We start from the raw sequence: 18,340 nt of genomic DNA, 5'->3' as shown, positions 1-18,340 counted from the left end.
CTAAGGCGTTTGATTAAACCGAACAGTGAATTTGCCTTTGCTGCTATCTTTTCCACATGACGAAAAAAGTTGAGCTCATTATCTATTTCTACTCCAAGATCACATACACAATCCTTTCTAGGAATTACGGCACCTTCTATTAGATACTCAGACAACAATTTGTTTGGTTTTCGAGTGAACGAAACCACGCTGCACTTCGTTGTATTCACTTTGAGACCAAACATTTCGCAAAAGCCGACGACCCGATCGACGCTATCTTGAAGTATGCGACAATCTTTCATGCATTTTACTGGGAGAAAAATCTTAACATCGTCGGCATAAATTAGGACGTAAGCATCGGGAAGTAGTTCCGGAAGCTCGTTCATGATAGTTACGAAAAGTAAAGGTCCCAGATGGCTCCCTTGGGGTACACCAGACCAAACGGGATACGACATTGATTTGCTTTTATCAATTTTGACATATTGCGATCGGTTTCTTAAATAATCGTCTATTCACTGCAGATTCTTTCCGCCTATTCCATATTTTGGTAACACAGCTGTAATCGCATCTATATTAGTTACATCAAACTCCTTCGACATATCCGTGTAGATTGTATCCACCTGATAACCATCCATCATCCATTGCGCAGTTCTCGAGACAAATTCTGCCAAATTCGTTACCGTTGAGCGTTTTTTAAGGAAACCATGATTAAATTGTGCTTTATTCATACGTTCTATTGTCTCAATTTTTTCTCGTCTTCTCTATGCTTTTTCCTTCTTCTCTTCCCATTTTCCCATTCTTTTTTCCGGTGTTCTCCATCTTTTGCCGTAAACTGTCCTTGTATTTTGTCTCGTTTTTCCTCTTTTCTCTTCATTTACTGTTTTGTTTTATATTCACCCTGTCCTGTCTGAGTATATCCGTTTTTTTGTCGTTTTTCTTTTTTTATGACAGATTTAGGAGAGAAAAACTCTCATATTTTTCATTTTTTTCTGACCGTTTGTTCAATTTTGATCACATTTTCCCTTTATGTCTCGCTTTCAGGGTTGCCACATGCACAGATTATTCTGTGTTTAACAGATATTTGAAAGATATCGCCTGTATAGAAACCGTATGCATAGAATGCATATTTTCGCCAAATTACACAGATTAAACAGATTTTTGAGCTTTTACATGAGAGTTTTTCTTTCGCTTTTCTTCTTTTCCCTTTTAGGTTCTGTTGTTTGCTGTTTCTCATTGCCTTTCTTGTCTCCTGTTACGTTTTTTCGCTCTTTTCTAACGTCATGATGTCCCTTTGTTCTGCCCCTATTTTACTTTTTTTCGGTCCCGGGTTTCGTCTCCTTTCCCGTTTTCCGTCTTCGTCTGTTTCTTTCTTCCGCTTTCCGAAACTTTTCATCCTTTTCTGTAACGTTCTGTTTTCTTTTCCATTTTATTCCTCTTGTCTGTTTCAATTTTTTTCACCATTTTTTTCTTTATCAGTTCTTATTTCTTCATTATCCTGCTCCTGTATTCTCCCTTTCTAACCCACTTTTTTGCTTTTCTATTTATTTTGTTCTCGTTTTCTTCGTTTCCTTCATGCTTTTGCCTTGTTTTCGGTTTCGCTTTGCTTTTTTCTTTAGTTTTTTCTTCGTTTTTCCTCTTTCTCTATCTCATTTCATTCTCATTCTCATCCGCTGTTCCCTTTTCTGTCTTGTAGTGCGTCCTTTTCCAGAGTCCCGATTCTCTGTTCCGCTTCCGTCTCATTCCTTCCTTTTTTCTTCGTTTTAAGGCTCGTGTTTTTCTATAACAGATCTGTTTTTTGGTCCCGTTACGCTTTTTGACAGTTTTTCTATCCCGTTTTTCGTTTTCGTAATTTGCTATCTTTGCTTCCATATGCCACACACCGTTCTTCCTGTAAAGTCCTATATGTAAGTTCCTTTTATAGTCCTTTTTTCTGTCACATTCTTTATTTCTTTTCCATTTTTCACTAATTCTGTCCTAATTTTTGTTCTTTTCTATCTCATTTTTCGTTTTCGCCAGCTCCTCTCCTTGAACTCTTTTTTCTTCCATTCCACCCCTCTCGGTTTTCGTTTTCGTCTGTTCCGTCTGTTCTTCTGTCAACGTCTGTGCCACTTTTTCTGTCACGTTCTGTTTTTGTTTGCCGTTTTCTCCCTTCTGTCTTCCGTTTTCATTTTCTCTCTTCATTATTTTAGTTTCCTAAGTTTGCTAAGAGAAAATACCGGAGCAAAAAAATGGTGAAACGAGAACGGAAAAAGGCTCAGGAAAAGCAAAGAAAAATTGAGAAACAAATGAAAACGGAACACAAAAGGGTGGAAAGAAAACTGGACACGTGACAGAATATCTTTACTCGTGTTCTTCACGAGCTTTCCTCCTTTTCTCTCTCTTCTCCAGTTGTTTTCCCTGGTTCTGTATGTTGTGTTTTCCTTTTCTTGTCTCCTTTTCCTTCTTTCTTTCTCTCGTTTTACTTTTTTTCTTCTCCCTGTTTCTTTTTTCTCTTCCTGTCCTATCCCATAGCGCGTCTAATTGTTCTTCGTTGTTCCGTTTTCTATCGTCTTCGGGTCCGTCTTTCCTGTTTTCCATTCTCGGTTTTCTGTCCCGTTTCGATTTTTTTCTTTTCTTTCGATGCCGTTTTTTGTTTGTTCGTTTTGTTGTTTTTCAACTCTTTTTCTAACCCTACCACATCCCCCCGCCCGGTTTTCATCTTCGTCTTTTGCGTTCTTCCTCTTCTATCAACTTCTGTGGTTTGCCGCCATTTCTGTTCCGTTCTGTTTTTGTTTGACGTTTTCTTTATTCATTATCGTCTTTTCCTGTTCTACGAGAATATACGGTAATGGAAAAACCGGAACAGCAAAATGGGTTTTACCTTTTTTCTGTCCGCTGTTTTCTCTTTCTATTTTTCTTTTCTCCTTTCCTTTCTCTTTGCCTTTCCCATAGTGCGCCTAATTTTTCTCTGTTCCGTTTTTCGCCTTATATCTTTCATTTTCCATCATCTTCAGGTCCGGTTTTCCTCTTTTTCAGACTCGTTTTTTTTCTTTTGTGGTTTTCGAACTCTTTTTCTACCTCTTCGTTTTTTGCTTTCGTCTGTTCCGTTCTCCCTCTTCTGTTAATGTCTGTTTTGTTGCTCATTACCTTCTATTCTTCTACGTCCTACGAGAAAATACGGGAGTTGAAAGCGAAATTATCGAAAGCCGCCACCATAAAAAAGGAAAAAGTCGGAACGGGACTGAAAAGAAAAAAGGTACTGGAAAATGAAGTAAAATGAATGGCGAAAAACGGGTCAGTAAAAAAGAGAAAAAGGAAAAACGAGAGAGAAAAAGAAGGACAAATGTGACAATCAAGGGAATGCGAAGGATATTACAGGAGAAATCAAACTTGAAAAGAAGAAAAGTAACGAAGAAAACAGGACAGAGAGGTCAAACGGGATATAGACGATGAAGAAAGATGGGCAAAAACAGAAAAAGGGGACAGAAAAAGACGAAAAAAGGTACAACGTGAGAGGAAAATACGAAAAATGGAGCATCGAAAAGGAAAAACGAGAAGTCGACAATTAAAAACAAAAAAAAGTGAAAAAAGTAAAGAAAAGACGGAAAACGAAAAAGAAAATAACAAAATGTGTGTGAAAAACATGTGAAAAATAGGACTGCAAATAAGAAAAAATGAAAAAGAGGGAAAACGGAAGGAATATTAGAGCGAAAACCAAGAAAATGGAACAGAAAAGGAGAAAAACGGAACAAAAGGTGGTTCATATCCGTTTTGAAGTAAACCTAAAGTACAAATTAGTCTACATTGCACTGTGGTCCAGAAAGCCAAATTAGGTGGAAAAAATTGTTTACTCAGTAGTCGTTGATTTTAGACTATTTACGTCTTAGCAACATCATCTTGATTTAGGATGGCGCTTTTTTTGGCATGAGCTATTTTAGGGTGACCCTTAAATTAACCAAGATCCAGAAATTATCTTCAAAACGAAACAAGATAGAGCGTTATTCACTGCAGCAATTTCATAGCTTGAAATATTTTGAGTAATATTGTAGAAGACGAAATCCTTCTATCTCGAACCGTTTCCATATTAGGGCGATTTTCCTGAGTCAAGTTAGGGTGACCCTGCTATTTTGCGATTTTTCTCCATAACTTTTTTATTTTGCATTTCTCGCAAAACACTTCTTCAGATGACTTTTGAAGCTCAATAAGACGCAACTTTTGGTGAAAAAAGAAATTGGCTATCTATTTTACTTCTACACTTATATTAAATTTTATGATAAAAATAGGTCGTTTTTAAATGTTAGTATCTCAGAAAGGTGCAAGCAGAATTAAAATCGGTTGATTGCGTTTGAAAGATCGTGATTTTTTGTGCATAATATCAAAAAATTGGAGAGTGGATTTTTGTCTATCTCAAATAAATCAACTTTGAATATGTGTGGTTTTAACATATTTAAGTATATAAAAGTAAACGAGTTGCGCCATAACTCCGGAAGGCCTTGACTGTTCTTGATTAAACTTAGCGTACATGTTTCTTGACATAAGTAAATCAGTACAGGGGGTTGACAAAAGCGGGGTGGTCGCTGAAAATGGGAGCAGGAGGTACAAATAAGTAAAAGTGGCTGCGATCATCTTGCATTAAGGGGCGAACCAGCCACAGGCTGAAAACCTCTCAAATATAGAATAATAATAATAATAATATCTTGCATTTGGTCTGTTAGAAGTTGTACAAGTGGCTGGGAGATAAGATGAAGAGCGTGTGAAAAGATGGGAGGGTCACAACTACGGAAGTAGAACAATATAAGGAAGACTTTGTGTCTCTTTCATTATCTTCGGAGAGACGTACACGTTGCTGTAGACAAAAGGGCCGCTGACCGAGAAGAGCTAATCAAGGGAAGGGGTAGATATGTCTAAATGAGGAAAAAAGCTTTGTTTTTTGTATTATAAGAATTTGCAAACTGAAACGTAGTGTTGTGAAGACCGCATTCGCGTGGTCCAATTTCTCTCACGATTTTCTTCTAACGAACACATATGCATGAGCATTTCTTTCGGATTTCTTTTCTGATATTCTCATGCACTGCGACAAGTTTTTGCCATAGTGTATTTAGTTATCACCTCCCAGTTGGCCTCGAGGTATGATGCTGGTCTAATAATCCAGTCGTCATATGTTCGAATCCCGACTGGGAGAGGCTGTTAGAGTTAACAGGATCGTAGCAACTGGCCCTGCAGTTGTCCTGCACTCTAACAGCTGGCTGCAAAGTCTGTCGTATAAAAAACAGAAGGTCAAGTTTCGATAACAGAATGTAGCACCTAGGCTTTGCAATGCTTTGCTATTTAGTTATCAGCTACGGTCGTTGCTTACGCTCGTCATTGCAACCCAGTAGTTGATACCTATCATCGCTCGCATTGGCCCGCACACTTACACGCATGTGTAAGCGAGGGTGTAAAATGAAGAAGAAAAGTAAAATCCGTATCCATACATCCTAGTGTGCCGCTCGTGCTTACGACCTATATACAGCTCGTGAGCTTTGGATTCGCTGGCGGGATGTGTAGAAAGTTAATATGAGGCTGTACACTCGCGAGTGTGCAGGTAGCAGAATGTATATCGGAGACGAATGAATCTAATGATTTAAAGTCTCCGTTAACAAATAAAAAACGAACGAACGCAGAATGTATGCACACAGTGCCAGCAGTTGTTTGGCGTAGGCTTGCGTCAGTGAAAAACGCTTTGGATGCTATATTTTTCACACACGCTCGCCTGTGATTTTCAACCTTATCGAAAACAAATGTCCAAGTGGCTGAAATACAAAAGAATGGTGGCCTCTGATAAAAGGGGAGGTGGGAATCACGGAAATCTTCGTCGCGGGTAGAAAACTATTTAAACGTCTCATTCGGTAGTTCCACTCCATGATACTATGAAACACATATGATTTCATTACTTTGTCTACCATTCCCTCTGTTTATTGGAAAGTCTACCGTTTTTAATGTCTAACCTCATTATAAAGTTCAAGTCAACAAACATGAGGTTAAGTTTATACATTCTCTGTTAGATTTGGACCACTAACACAACTTCTAACGGTTTAAATGCAATATAATTACTGCCACTTTTACTTATTTGTACCTCCCGCTCCCATTTTCAGCGACCACCCCGCTTTTGTCAACCCCCTGTACTGATTTACTTATGTCAAGAAACATGTACGCTAAGTTTAATCAAGAACAGTCAAGGCCTTCCGGAGTTATGGCGCAACTCGTTTACTTTTATATACTTAAATATGTTAAAACCACACATATTCAAAGTTGATTTATTTGAGATAGACAAAAATCCACTCTCCAATTTTTTGATATTATGCACAAAAAATCACGATCTTTCAAACGCAATCAACCGATTTTAATTCTGCTTGCACCTTTCTGAGATACTAACATTTAAAAACGACCTATTTTTATCATAAAATTTAATATAAGTGTAGAAGTAAAATAGATAGCCAATTTCTTTTTTCACCAAAAGTTGCGTCTTATTGAGCTTCAAAAGTCATCTGAAGAAGTGTTTTGCGAGAAATGCAAAATAAAAAAGTTATGGAGAAAAATCGCAAAATAGCAGGGTCACCCTAACTTGACTCAGGAAAATCGCCCTAATATGGAAACGGTTTGAGATAGAAGGATTTCGTCTTCTACAATATTACTCAAAATATTTCAAGCTATGAAATTGCTGCAGTGAATATCGCTCTATCTTGTTTCGTTTTGAAGATAATTTCTGGATCTTGGTTAATTTAAGGGTCACCCTAAAATAGCTCATGCCAAAAAAAGCGCCATCCTAAATCAAGAGTATGTTGCTAAGACTTAAATAGTCTAAAATCAACGACTACTGAGTAAACAATTTTTTCCACCTAATTTGGCTTTCTGGACCATAGTGCATTGTTAGACAGCATCATTTCAAACTGTAAAAGCTGGGAAACAGACGGGTCTGTTTCGTTTTAAACATTCTAAGGAAAAGCTATTTTGATTGAAACTTACACCGACTGAGTTATACTGTCCTGAACGATCGAAAACTCTTTATAAAATTAAACAACCCCCATCATCATCATACATGCTACTATCGGCAAATAACGACTTCCCTTGCTGTTGCTCTCCTTCTCACCCGCAGATTCCCCATCTGGAGACGCGCTGGGACTACCGGCTCAGACGGGAAAGTTGCCTGGTGAATCTGTACCCTCATCCGAGCACCCTTTCGAAGGTAAGTTAAGCTGACGGTTGCCTCGTAATCACTTGTCAAGTTCAGTGATTTGTGTTGCTTTCCAATCCAACCAATCGTTCATTCTGTTGTTGAGCAAACTACAGATATGGATGGGAAAGCTTGGGAAAACCCGTATGAAGTAGCGTAGTAGGTCATGAGAAAAAGGCATCAATCTTCCAGTTTCCAAAATAAACCTCATTTTCTGTGTTGGAAAATTTTGACAGTCAGGTTTCGGTTGCCATTAGTTACTCGAGGGTTGTTGTGTGCAAACAATGTGATTTTGGTGGGAGGTTGGCTATAAATCGATACTTTCCGAAAGTTTCCCTCCGGAGGAGGCAAGCCGGGATTCATATCATAAATCAATCCTCCTGAGTAAGTAATACGCTTCGTTAGAGCAAATCTTTGCTACATTTCGATGTGTAAAAGTCCGTAGCAAGTGCGGGAAAGCTCGGTGCCCGGGGGGGCACCGGAACAACCGAACTGAACTGCTTCTTCTTCTTCTTGTTCGTCTATCGGAACTCCCGCTTCACCGGTTGGTTCGGATTCGTATCGTTGCCAAAAGCCATCGGTTCTATTCGACGGAATAGAATACCGTAATTGAATTTATAGTTTTCTCGCTTGAACAATCGACTGGGAGGAAGCAAATAAACGAACGAACTTCACCAGCTCTCGCTCGAAGGTTGCAACATCGGTAAAGGTGTTCCGAACTTTTGCGGAATAGCAAATTGGCTCTAGCTAGGTACCTAGCTGATTTGGTTTATTTGGTTTCCGAATGTGTTGTTCGGTTCTGGGAAACCGGCATTTTCGTACGTTCGATCTACATCAGCAACGAGCGAGCGCACAGGATGATTAATGATAAAACCAATTTCTATCGAACGAGATTTCTCATCAATAAATCATAGTTTCAAAACTAGCTGCAGTAATCCGGTAAAAACAATCCCGATTGGCACTGGTCAATCGGAAAAAATTACTGGTACAAAAAACAACGATGCCTTAATGTACTTGTTTCCACAGATTCTCAGCTTAACCTCAAACTTTGCTATCCGATACCATCCGATAACTCCGAGCGGTTTGGTGGTAATCTGATTTTTCTCCCTGTCCGCCTTCTAGGGCATGATAAGCTTCCTTAATGCTGCCTCCGCATCATCAACAACAACAACAACAACGAGAAAAAAAACTCCCATCGGAAAATATTCCCCCATCATCCCACCCACCGCCCTTGATTGACCGGAATCGATGTAAACGCTATAAGCGGATAATATTTCTCGGGAGAGTCAAATTGCAAACAACAGTACAGTACAGTACAGTACAGTAGCTTACAAAACAATTATTTATTCTGCGAAAGCAAGCCTGACCAACTCCATTACTTGTTTTCGTTTTTGGAATTTCGTTTACAGGCCTACGTGGACCTGGTGGCGGCCTGGGGCTGGAAATCGTTCACCATCATCTACGAGACGAACGAAGGCCTCGTTCGGATGCAGGAACTGCTGAAGGCGCACGGACTGGCCGAGTATCCCATCACCGTCCGACAGCTGAGCGATTCCGGCGATTATCGGTAAGTATCTAGCTGGAAAGTCGACAGAAGAAAAAATCAAATCAAAGCCCCTTTGAAGTGAGCGTAATTCCCCCTGTTATTATTCATCAGCCGTGGGCTGCAGAAGCCTAAAAAGACGCGGCGCACCGTCTCCGACGGTGTGTTGCGGTTTTACTTCTACGGTAATAATAATAAACCTCACCTTTAACACTGTAGCTCAGAGCCTCGGAAAGTAAAAAGGGGTGCTTTTTCCCGTGAATATCTTCCGGTAATTCCCACCTGCCTGCGCTGACATCCGAGATTAACTTCGTGCACTTTAGGTTGGCTTTATTGGCTGATCCAGCGATCTCCTCCCTGTCGGTCTGTCTGAGTTGGGGTTTAGGCATAAATCTGCGCTTTCCCGATTCGAGCCTGCGGGGGCTCTGGAAATCGGCTTTCGGTTGATTTTAGCTCGGTCGCATTTCACATGGAGCCACAACCGACCGGCAGGAAATTTCCTATTCATTTCGGCCCAGATTTTATGGCTCCGTGATGATTTAGATCGTATCGGTTACCGGCTCGGAGAAAGGGAATTTTTGATGAAATGCTGCCTTGGCTTGTTGCTGTAGGGAGATAGTGACTGCGAGCGGGTCTGTTTTGTGTTGCGTCATAATCGTAAAAAGTAACCGGTATTTATACCGGTGAATGATGGATGGGAAGCTTGGACTCTTAAGTTTTACATGTAACATTTCCGATTCTTTAGCTTTTCTGTTCTAAAAACAGACAAATTCGCAAAAAAAATGTCAGCGAAGATTGCAAACTGAACTGAAACTGAACTAAAACTGAACTGAAACTAAACTAAAACTAAACTGAAACTGAACTGAAACTCAACTGAAACTCAACTGAAACTCAACTGAAACTCAACTGAAACTTAACTATAACCTAACTGAATCTGAACTGAAACTGAACTGAAACTGAACTGAAACTGAACTGAAACTGAACTGAAACTGAACTGAAACTGAACTGAAACTGAACTGAAACTGAACTGAAACTGAACTGAAACTGAACTGAAATTGAACTGAACTTGAACTGGAACAGTACTGAAACTGACCTAAAATTTAACAGAAACTGGACTGAAACTTAACTGAAACTTAACTGAAACTTAACTGAAACTGAACTGAAACTGAACTGAAACTGAACTGAAACTGAACTGAAACTGAACTGAAACTGAACTGAAACTGAACTGAAACTGAACTGAAACTGAACTGAAACTGAACTGAAACGGAACCGAAACTGAACTGAAACTGAACTGAAACTGAACTGAAACTGAACTGAAACTGAATTGGAACTGGACTGAAACTGAACTCAAAACTTAACTGATACTGAATAGAAGCCGAACTGAAACTAAATTGTAACTTATTTGAAACTGGACTAAAAGTTAATTGAAACTAAACTGAAACCGAACAGAAACTGAACTGAAACGAACTGAAACTAAATTAAAACTGAACTGAAACTGAACTCAAAACTAAACTGAAACTGAACTGGAACTGTAACTGAACCGAAACTGACCTAAGCTGAAACTGAACTGAATCCGAAGTGGTATTGAACTGAATCTGAACTGAAACTGAACTGAAACTGAACTGAAACTGAACTGAAACTGAACTGAAACTGAACTGAAACTAAACTGAAACGGAACTCAAACTGAACTAAAACTAAACTGAAATTGAACTGAACTTGAACTGGAACAGTACTGAAACTGAACTAAAATTTAACAGCAACTGAACTGAAACTGAATTGAAACTGAACTGAAACAGAACTGAACTGAAACTGAACTGAGACTGAACTGAAACTGAACTGAAACTGAACTGAAACTGAACTGAAACTGAACTGAAACTGAACTAAAACTGAACTGAAACTGAACTGAAACTGAACTGAAACTGAACTGAAACTGAGCTGGAACTGAGCTTCACGAGTACGGTTTTCCGGACAAACTGACGCTACCCAAGTAACAATTTGGGTTTTATTACACTCTTATGACGGAATTTAAGACCAAAATTGGTCATGAAAACCGCCATAAGAGTACAATAAAACTCACATTGTTACTTGGGTAAGCTACCCTGGAGCGAGTGATGTGCTACGTGCGTGTTTCGGGAGCACTCTCGAGTCGCTTCGGATTGCACAGAGAGTTGAGCCAGGAAACGTACTGTCCTGTATGTTATTCAATATCGCTACTGAAGGTGTGATCCGGCGAGCGGGCATCGAAACGAGAGGAACGATCTTCATCAAGAGTAGTCAACTCCTAGCCTTGGCAGACGACTGCGATGTCGTTACTAGAAACGTTAGGACAGCCGAGGTAATCTATGCCAGATAAAAAAAACGGAGGCTTGGGAAATTGTGCTACAAATCAATACGCCGAAAACCAAATCTATGGTAGGAAGAGGCTCCAGAGAAAGTAACGTCAGCCCTCCACGGACAGTGACTATTGACAGCGATGAACTGGAAGTGGTTGATGAATTCGTATATTTGGAATCTCTGGTCACCGCCGACAATAACACGAGTAAGGAGATTCAACGACGCATTCAAGTTGGAAGTTGAGCCTACTTTTCCTTCCGCAAGACGCTTCGATCAAGGAGCATACGCCGCCACACAAAGCTGACGATGTACGCTAACGCTAATCAGACCGGTAGACCTCTACAAACTTGAGACAGTAACTTTGCTTACAGAAGACGTACGTGCACTTGTCGTATTGGAACGAAAGGTGTTGCGAACTATTTTTGGCGGAGTACAAACGGAAAGCGGAGAGTGGCGGAGGTGTACGAACCATTCGAAATCAGCTTCTAACTCTGGCTGTTTGCAACATTTATATAGCCTGATTAGAGTAAAATGTTGCAAAGAAAATTCTTGATCGTTTGCTAACGTTAACTAATTTTTTTAAATTTTGCGACTTGGTCCGGTCTTATTTAACCTCGAGCATATGATATCTGGACAAGCAATCGAGTTGAACAGGCGAGTCGAGCAGTCGAATCAAGCAATCGAGTCAAGCAGTTGGATCGAGTAGTCGAGTCGAACAGTAAAGTCGAACAGTTAAATCGAGCAGTCTAGTCGAGCAGTTGGATCGAGTAGTCTAGTCGAGCACTTGAGTCGAGCAGTCGAATCGAATGGTTTAGTTAAGCAGTCGGGTCAAGCGGTTAAGTCGAGCAGTTGAGTCGAGCAGTTGAGTCGAGCAGTTGAGTCGAGCAGTTGAGTCGAGCAGCTGAGTCGAGAAGTCGAGTCGAGTAGTCCACTCGAGCAGTTCAATTGAGCAGTTAAGTCGAGCTGTCGAATCAAACAGTTAAGTCGAGCAGTCGGGTTGAATGGCTAAGTCGAGTAGTCTAGTCGAGCTGTGGAATCAAGCTGTCAGTTGAGTCGAGCATTCAAATCAAGTAGTCTAGTCGAGTAGTTGAATCGAGCAATCGGGTTGAGCAGTTGAGTCGAGCAGCCGATTCAAATAGTCCAATCGAGCAGTTGAGTGAAGCAGTTCATTCGAGCAGTCGAGTCGAGCGTCGAATCGAACAGTCAATTCGAGCAGTCTAGTTGAGCAGATGAATCATGCTGTACAGTGAAGCAGTCCAATCGAGCAGTCGAATCGAACAGTCCAGTCGAGCAGTTCAATCGTGCAGTTAAGACGAGCAGTCAGGTCGAGTAGTAAGTCAAGCAAATATGTCAAGCAGTCGAATCGAGAAGTTAAATCAAGTAGTCCTCTCGAGCAGTTAAATTGAGCTGTTCAGTCAAGCAGTCAAGTCGATCTGTCCAATCAAGCAGTTGAGTCGAGCAGTCGAATCGTACAGTTTAGCAGTCCAATCGAGCAATCAAATCGAGCATTCTAATCGACCGGTCCAGTCGAGCAGTTTAGTCAACCAGTTGAGTAATCGAGCGGTCCAGCAGTCGACCAGTGAGGTGACTGAGAATATAACCCATTGCTACGAAAGCATGACGTCCTATCAGGGACCTGTTTTTAGTAACCGATAAGCCTCTTATGACACTCTGTCAGAGACCTGGTTTTCGGTACAGACATAAGCCTTTTATATAAATAGAAGAAGAAGATTAAAGCACACAATTATCACTAATCATCTACGAATTCGTTGCTTGCGGATCGTTGCGCTTATATCAAAGCCAAATAGTGCTGCTAAAGTGTTGAAACTGGAGGAGTTTGAGCTGAGAGCTCGTAGGATGCGGACGTGCGGTCCGCATCGCCCGTTTTAGATGTGTAGTGAATCGCGAAGGCAAGGAATTGTGGCATGCCGAGTGTTCGCGACAACATAATCTGAAAATATCGCGCGTTCATTGTGTAATCGTGATGCGCTCCAAAATAGAATCAGAATTACCTGATTTCTATTAAACTATAGGTACCGCCATATGTGCGGAGCTTATATTGTGTTCTTAGTGTTTCCCTCAATTGCCGCAAGTCACAGTTTTTGTAGTGTTAGTGCCTCTCGCACATCTCTCAATCAAGTGATGAGGCTTAAAGCACAGAGAGTGCAAGTGAAGAAACCGAGGCAATTTTTTTTTTGTGCATAGGGTTTCTTTCTATTGGAGAAATCCAACCGTAGGGGCAAATTTATTTAGTGAATCGAAGATCGTGCTGGTGTAAATATATGGAACGGCGCGCCACAGCTGTAGTAAGTAGGTGGCACATCTGTTTACGTACACATCAGTGCGGATTCTCCGTTCACCCAGGGATAATTGCTCGGAACGGAAAGTCTTCCTAAATGGAAATAAACAGGGGCGAGGTTTATAAAATTATCGCAGGATAGTAAGTATATCTGCCCCTCCAAGGACCAAATCAGGTAAATTATTATCCGTCATGTTCCGACGGACATTCATCATAAATAAATTATGACATGTAAGTGATCGTTTTGTACTGTTTCTTGAACACCCCTATATGAGCCACTCAGGCGCATTTGCACTCAGTCTCATTGGGCTAGCAGAGAAATAAAAAACAATCTCATCGGCAAAGTTGCTGTTGTACCACGTATTAGTGGTGTGGTACGCACAAAGATAGATGCGCGATTCTCTCGGGCGACGCGAAGGCTCAGCTCAGCTACCGCTCTGGATTAGTGTGCATCTGTCTCCCGCTCCTTTCCCCTCTGGCAACGAAGCCTCCCGCTAAGAATTGTTCGGTCGGATGATTCTTATCGGGCAGTTTCTATCAGGGGGGAAAAGTGCTCTCACTGTTACTACTGCTCCATACCTTGGTATGGCGCTTCCTTGCGTCTACTAGTGGATGGGTGGTGAGACAACTCTCTTGTGTTCGTACTGTCTTGAGAACGATAACGCGTACGTTCTGGTTCGATAAAACTCAATACGTTTATACAATATGGCATTGAGTCATATGGGCAGCTTCACAAATAGCAGTGAGTGTGCCACTGCCCGGTAGGAGTTGTCGCACGAACGTTCGGTCGACACATGCGAAACATTTGTTTGCGTTTGTCCGATCCGACGTCGTGCGACAGATTCATGCTGGGTGATCTTCTCATATTTGTCAGCTGATCGATCAAAGTGAGCAGACTTGTTCTGTCCGCTGTGTCTTTTGGTGATTTCATATAGAGAAAGCGCAAATGCTGTTCTGTGGCGGTTACCACAATGCTTCGCCAATATGAGTATTCATATACAAGTTTGCCCGGTGATAATTTTTCCGTTGGAGGGAAGAGCGATTTAAGTTGAGTGTTTGAGTCGCCCTTGCATCCAACGAGAGGGTTGTTACTTGGTTCAAATTATACATCATTTCTCTCACACACTTCCACATTTTTGACCGTGTGAACAGTTTGATACTCGGTCTCCTAGTGGATTCGATGGGAGAAATGATCAAAAATTACTCGATAGTAACTGTTGCTTCTGTATTGCAAATACATGTAGGTACCTCATCACGTCTCCCTTGGGATGGAAATGAGGCTGTTCTTACAGCAAGTACAGAGGCAAGGGTGCCATTAGAGGACATCTATGGCACTAGAATACAGACATGCAAATCATATTGTTTTCATGTTCTGAAATCCTTTGCATGTATTCGAATTAATTCTATCACAAGTGTAGAATTATAAAGAACTACTACAGATTGTAAGCAAACTTTTTCTCTCGCTCAGGTGCTTTTTACATATACCACTATGATAAAAAGCACTGGGTTCAAATTGCTTTTGGCGGCTAGAATCTTTCTTTCTATTCCCGCACCTTCTGGAGAACAGACGACACTCAGAGTTGTAAGTTTCTTTTCAAAATGGCTTCGAACGTGGTTGCTAATCAAGAGGCTTTGGTGAGCCAGGATTCGACTTCTGCGAAAGCAGAAGGCGAGACCTTGTGCACCAAGGCCTTATTAGAAGCAGCTACTGGCTCAAAGCCAGCAAGCGTAAATTCCTCTGGAACTTGCGAAAACGCTTTTCCTACGGGTATTTTACCCAAAGGAAAGCAGCACGACAAGAACCAGAGGAAAAAGATAAACCGCATTAAGGCGGATGTAGCAGTAGGCTCTGGTAACAGAGCTACTGCTTCGGTTGCGCCATCGGCGCAAAACTTACGGTTTCAAGTCAGGATGGTAAACGGTCCGTTTACCGACATCCTGAGGGATTCACTGTTAAGAGATCTTAATGGTCTCTTATTTGCCCTACCCGCCGATTCGTTTATCCCGAGTTTTAAGGGCTTTGGGCTTAGATTCGGCGCGCTGTGGTTTGCTCCGGAAAACGAGCGCAGCTGCGTCTGGCTCAAGGCCCAACTTGCGGCTATAAGTGAAAAGGCGAGTGAGGCCTTTAAGTTCAAAATTGAGCCGTATAGTCTGAAACTCCACAAAGTTTCGGTGAATTTTCCTTGGGATCCCGAGGAGAATTTAACCGACGTTGCAGTTCAGCAACGTCTTGCGTTTCAAAACGCAAGAATTTCGGTGTCCTCTTGGAAGATTCTGAGGGGCATGGCAACAGCCAACGATCATCGTTTGATTTTCTTTGGTGTTGATTGTGCCTCTTTGAATCTTCTGAGAGTGCACAATTTTCGCTTGAACTATGGTTTCCAAAAGGTTCAAGCGAAACTAATAAGCAGCAAAGCTGCAACCTAGGTCAAATGCACACCCCCTAGGGGGTGTACTGCTGACTTTTTCGTTTTACTTTGGGGTTACAATACCCCCTAGGGGGTAAAGTAAATCCCTTGGTAATTCTTGTGTTTTGTCTAAACATCCCTAACTTCCTACCCTTCCTATTCCTTCTGTTTCCTCCCCTCCTTCATCAGGTAGATGATGTCAAGGGCTGGAAAGGTGAGGCACAAAGCTCCCTTTCAATGAGGAGAACGTGCTGCTCAAGCCACAAGTACTGATACCAGGTCGAGTAGTAAGTCAAGCAAATATGTCAAGCAGTCGAATCGAGAAGTTAAATCAAGTAGTCCTCTCGAGCAGTTAAATTGAGCTGTTCAGTCAAGCAGTCAAGTCGATCTGTCCAATCAAGCAGTTGAGTCGAGCAGTCGAATCGTACAGTTTAGCAGTCCAATCGAGCAATCAAATCGAGCATTCTAATCGACCGGTCCAGTCGAGCAGTTTAGTCAACCAGTTGAGTAATCGAGCGGTCCAGCAGTCGACCAGTGAGGTGACTGAGAATATAACCCATTGCTACGAAAGCATGACGTCCTATCAGGGACCTGTTTTTAGTAACCGATAAGCCTCTTATGACACTCTGTCAGAGACCTGGTTTTCGGTACAGACATAAGCCTCTTATATAAATAGAAGAAGAAGATTATAGCATACAATCATCACTAATCATCTACGAATTCGTTGCTTGAGAATGGTTGCGCTTATATAAAAACCAAATAGTGCTGAAACTAAAAACCAAAAGTGTTGAAACTGGACGACACAAAGTGTGAAAGATGCCAAAAAGGCCGTTATGACAAACTTTTTTTCTGCCTTATGTTTTTATGGCAAATGACATTATGCCAAATAGCATTATGCCAAATGAATTTGTGGTAAATGGGCGACCCCTGTTCTCATTACGTTGTAACGGAGCGATAATTGGCGCAAGCGCGTATTTATGGAAAAGTGAAGTTATCTAAATTATGCCTAGCGTCCATTATGTCTAACGTCACGCACCCATTTTTGCGTAGGACTCTGTCTTACCGCATGGTTTCAACCCAAAATTTAGTCACGGAATAATGTTAGATTTGAAATGGTAATAACTCTGCCAATTTTAACGACGACACAGACGACAATTCGATGCACTTTCTTTCACGATTTATTTCTTCCTATTCTGTTTGTGTTTGTTTTTCTCTGTTGTCCCATTTTCACTCATCCCCTGTTTTGCTCTGCCGATTCAAAAACAAATTGGAATGTTCTCTCTTGAGTTTTTGAAGCCTATTATTTCTGTTCTACTCACAATTTAATTTTAAGTTTTTTCGTACTTTTGTTTTTGACGTAGGACTACGTCTTTCAGGAAGGTAGCGTCACGAAAAATGATAGGTTTTGAGCGCTAATAGCTCAGCGGTTTTCCGATCGGTTTTCAATATTTTTGCACCAATCGATCGGAATTGATTTTTAAGTGCGCACTATTGAAAAATGGAATATAATGGAGCATTGTCCACGTCGAAATCCTCGCTTCGTGATTGATTGTTGGCAATGACGTTATCAAAGTGGCAACGCGTTTTCACGCTTCGACTTGTAATTCAGTTAATTTTCAATAAATTACGAAAATATTTACACCATTCGATCGGAAAATCGAATTGGAAATATAGAAAACTATTGATTTTCGATGCACGTCATTCAAAAATTGAAAATAACTCTAAGTCGGCCTAGAAATTGCTTAACTAGAAATTGTCGTTTCGTGGCTGGTTGAAATAATTTCCAATTATTTTCGAACAAGTCTTGGTACAATTACTAAACCCAATGTTTTGTTTTAATAATTATTGCTGGCCCAACAAGCTTTATTGTGTTCAGCGGAGAACAACATATCTTCATATAAGCAGTTTTAGTGACGTCTTTGGCATCTTCACATAAGAATTTGTTCGTTCTTAAAAGAACGGTTTTCGGTAATTGATGGAGTTTAGGAAACTTGAAACTTAGGGCTTTTCACTCGGTTTTCCTTAGCAGCACAAATCTGTCTATCACCAATGGTACAACAATACGTAGCGCAATTTTTCTTTGACGGCAAAAGGTGAACGGCTCACTGGTAACTTTGCTCGTTTGTTCAGACTGAAATTGAAATCCTCCAGTTTATTCAACGTAGATGATGGAATGACGGACCACGAAAATTAGGCGGAACCGATTCTTGTCGCTTGCTTTGGTATATAACAAGAAATACAAAGGGGGAAACATCAAGCGAAAGTCACGCTCGAGTCGTGCACGTCTGCAGTTCCCGGTCACCGGCTGCTGAGAAAAGGAAACTTTTGAAACTGGAGCTGGCTGCCGTGATGGAATAATTAGTGCTTGCGGAAGTGCTTGAGTTGGCAGGAAATGCTTCTCGCGACAGCAAAAAGACCAGAATTATCCACCGTCACTTGGAGCTGGCCACCTGGACTGGTATTTTAACGTGAGCGTAACGTTTGGTCATGAGACCAAACATGAACGGCTTCGTCGATTGCATGGCTGCGGAGGTTTTTCGGTTGGTTCGTTACAACAAGCCGTGCCTGGTTTGCGGTTATCGGTA

General features: G+C 41.1%; 1 protein-coding gene across 1 annotated transcript in view; it reads left to right on the top strand.

Moving 5' to 3' along the window:
* Positions 1-18,340, top strand: part of LOC128732418 (glutamate receptor ionotropic, kainate 2) — a gene marked incomplete at its 5' end in the record, with an annotated part of 161,264 nt that overhangs the window by 69,382 nt on the left and 73,542 nt on the right. Inside the window, 2 exons of the mRNA XM_053825665.1 lie at positions 7,094-7,183; positions 8,581-8,738. Of these exons, the coding sequence (XP_053681640.1) occupies positions 7,094-7,183; positions 8,581-8,738 (248 nt within the window). The remainder of the gene's footprint in view (positions 1-7,093; positions 7,184-8,580; positions 8,739-18,340) is intronic.

This window comes from Sabethes cyaneus, chromosome 1 (genome assembly GCF_943734655.1).
Source record: "Sabethes cyaneus chromosome 1, idSabCyanKW18_F2, whole genome shotgun sequence".
NCBI lineage: Eukaryota > Metazoa > Arthropoda > Insecta > Diptera > Culicidae > Sabethes > Sabethes cyaneus.
The sequence above is the reverse complement of the archived record's forward strand: the minus strand, read 5'-3'. Positions and strand labels throughout refer to the sequence as shown.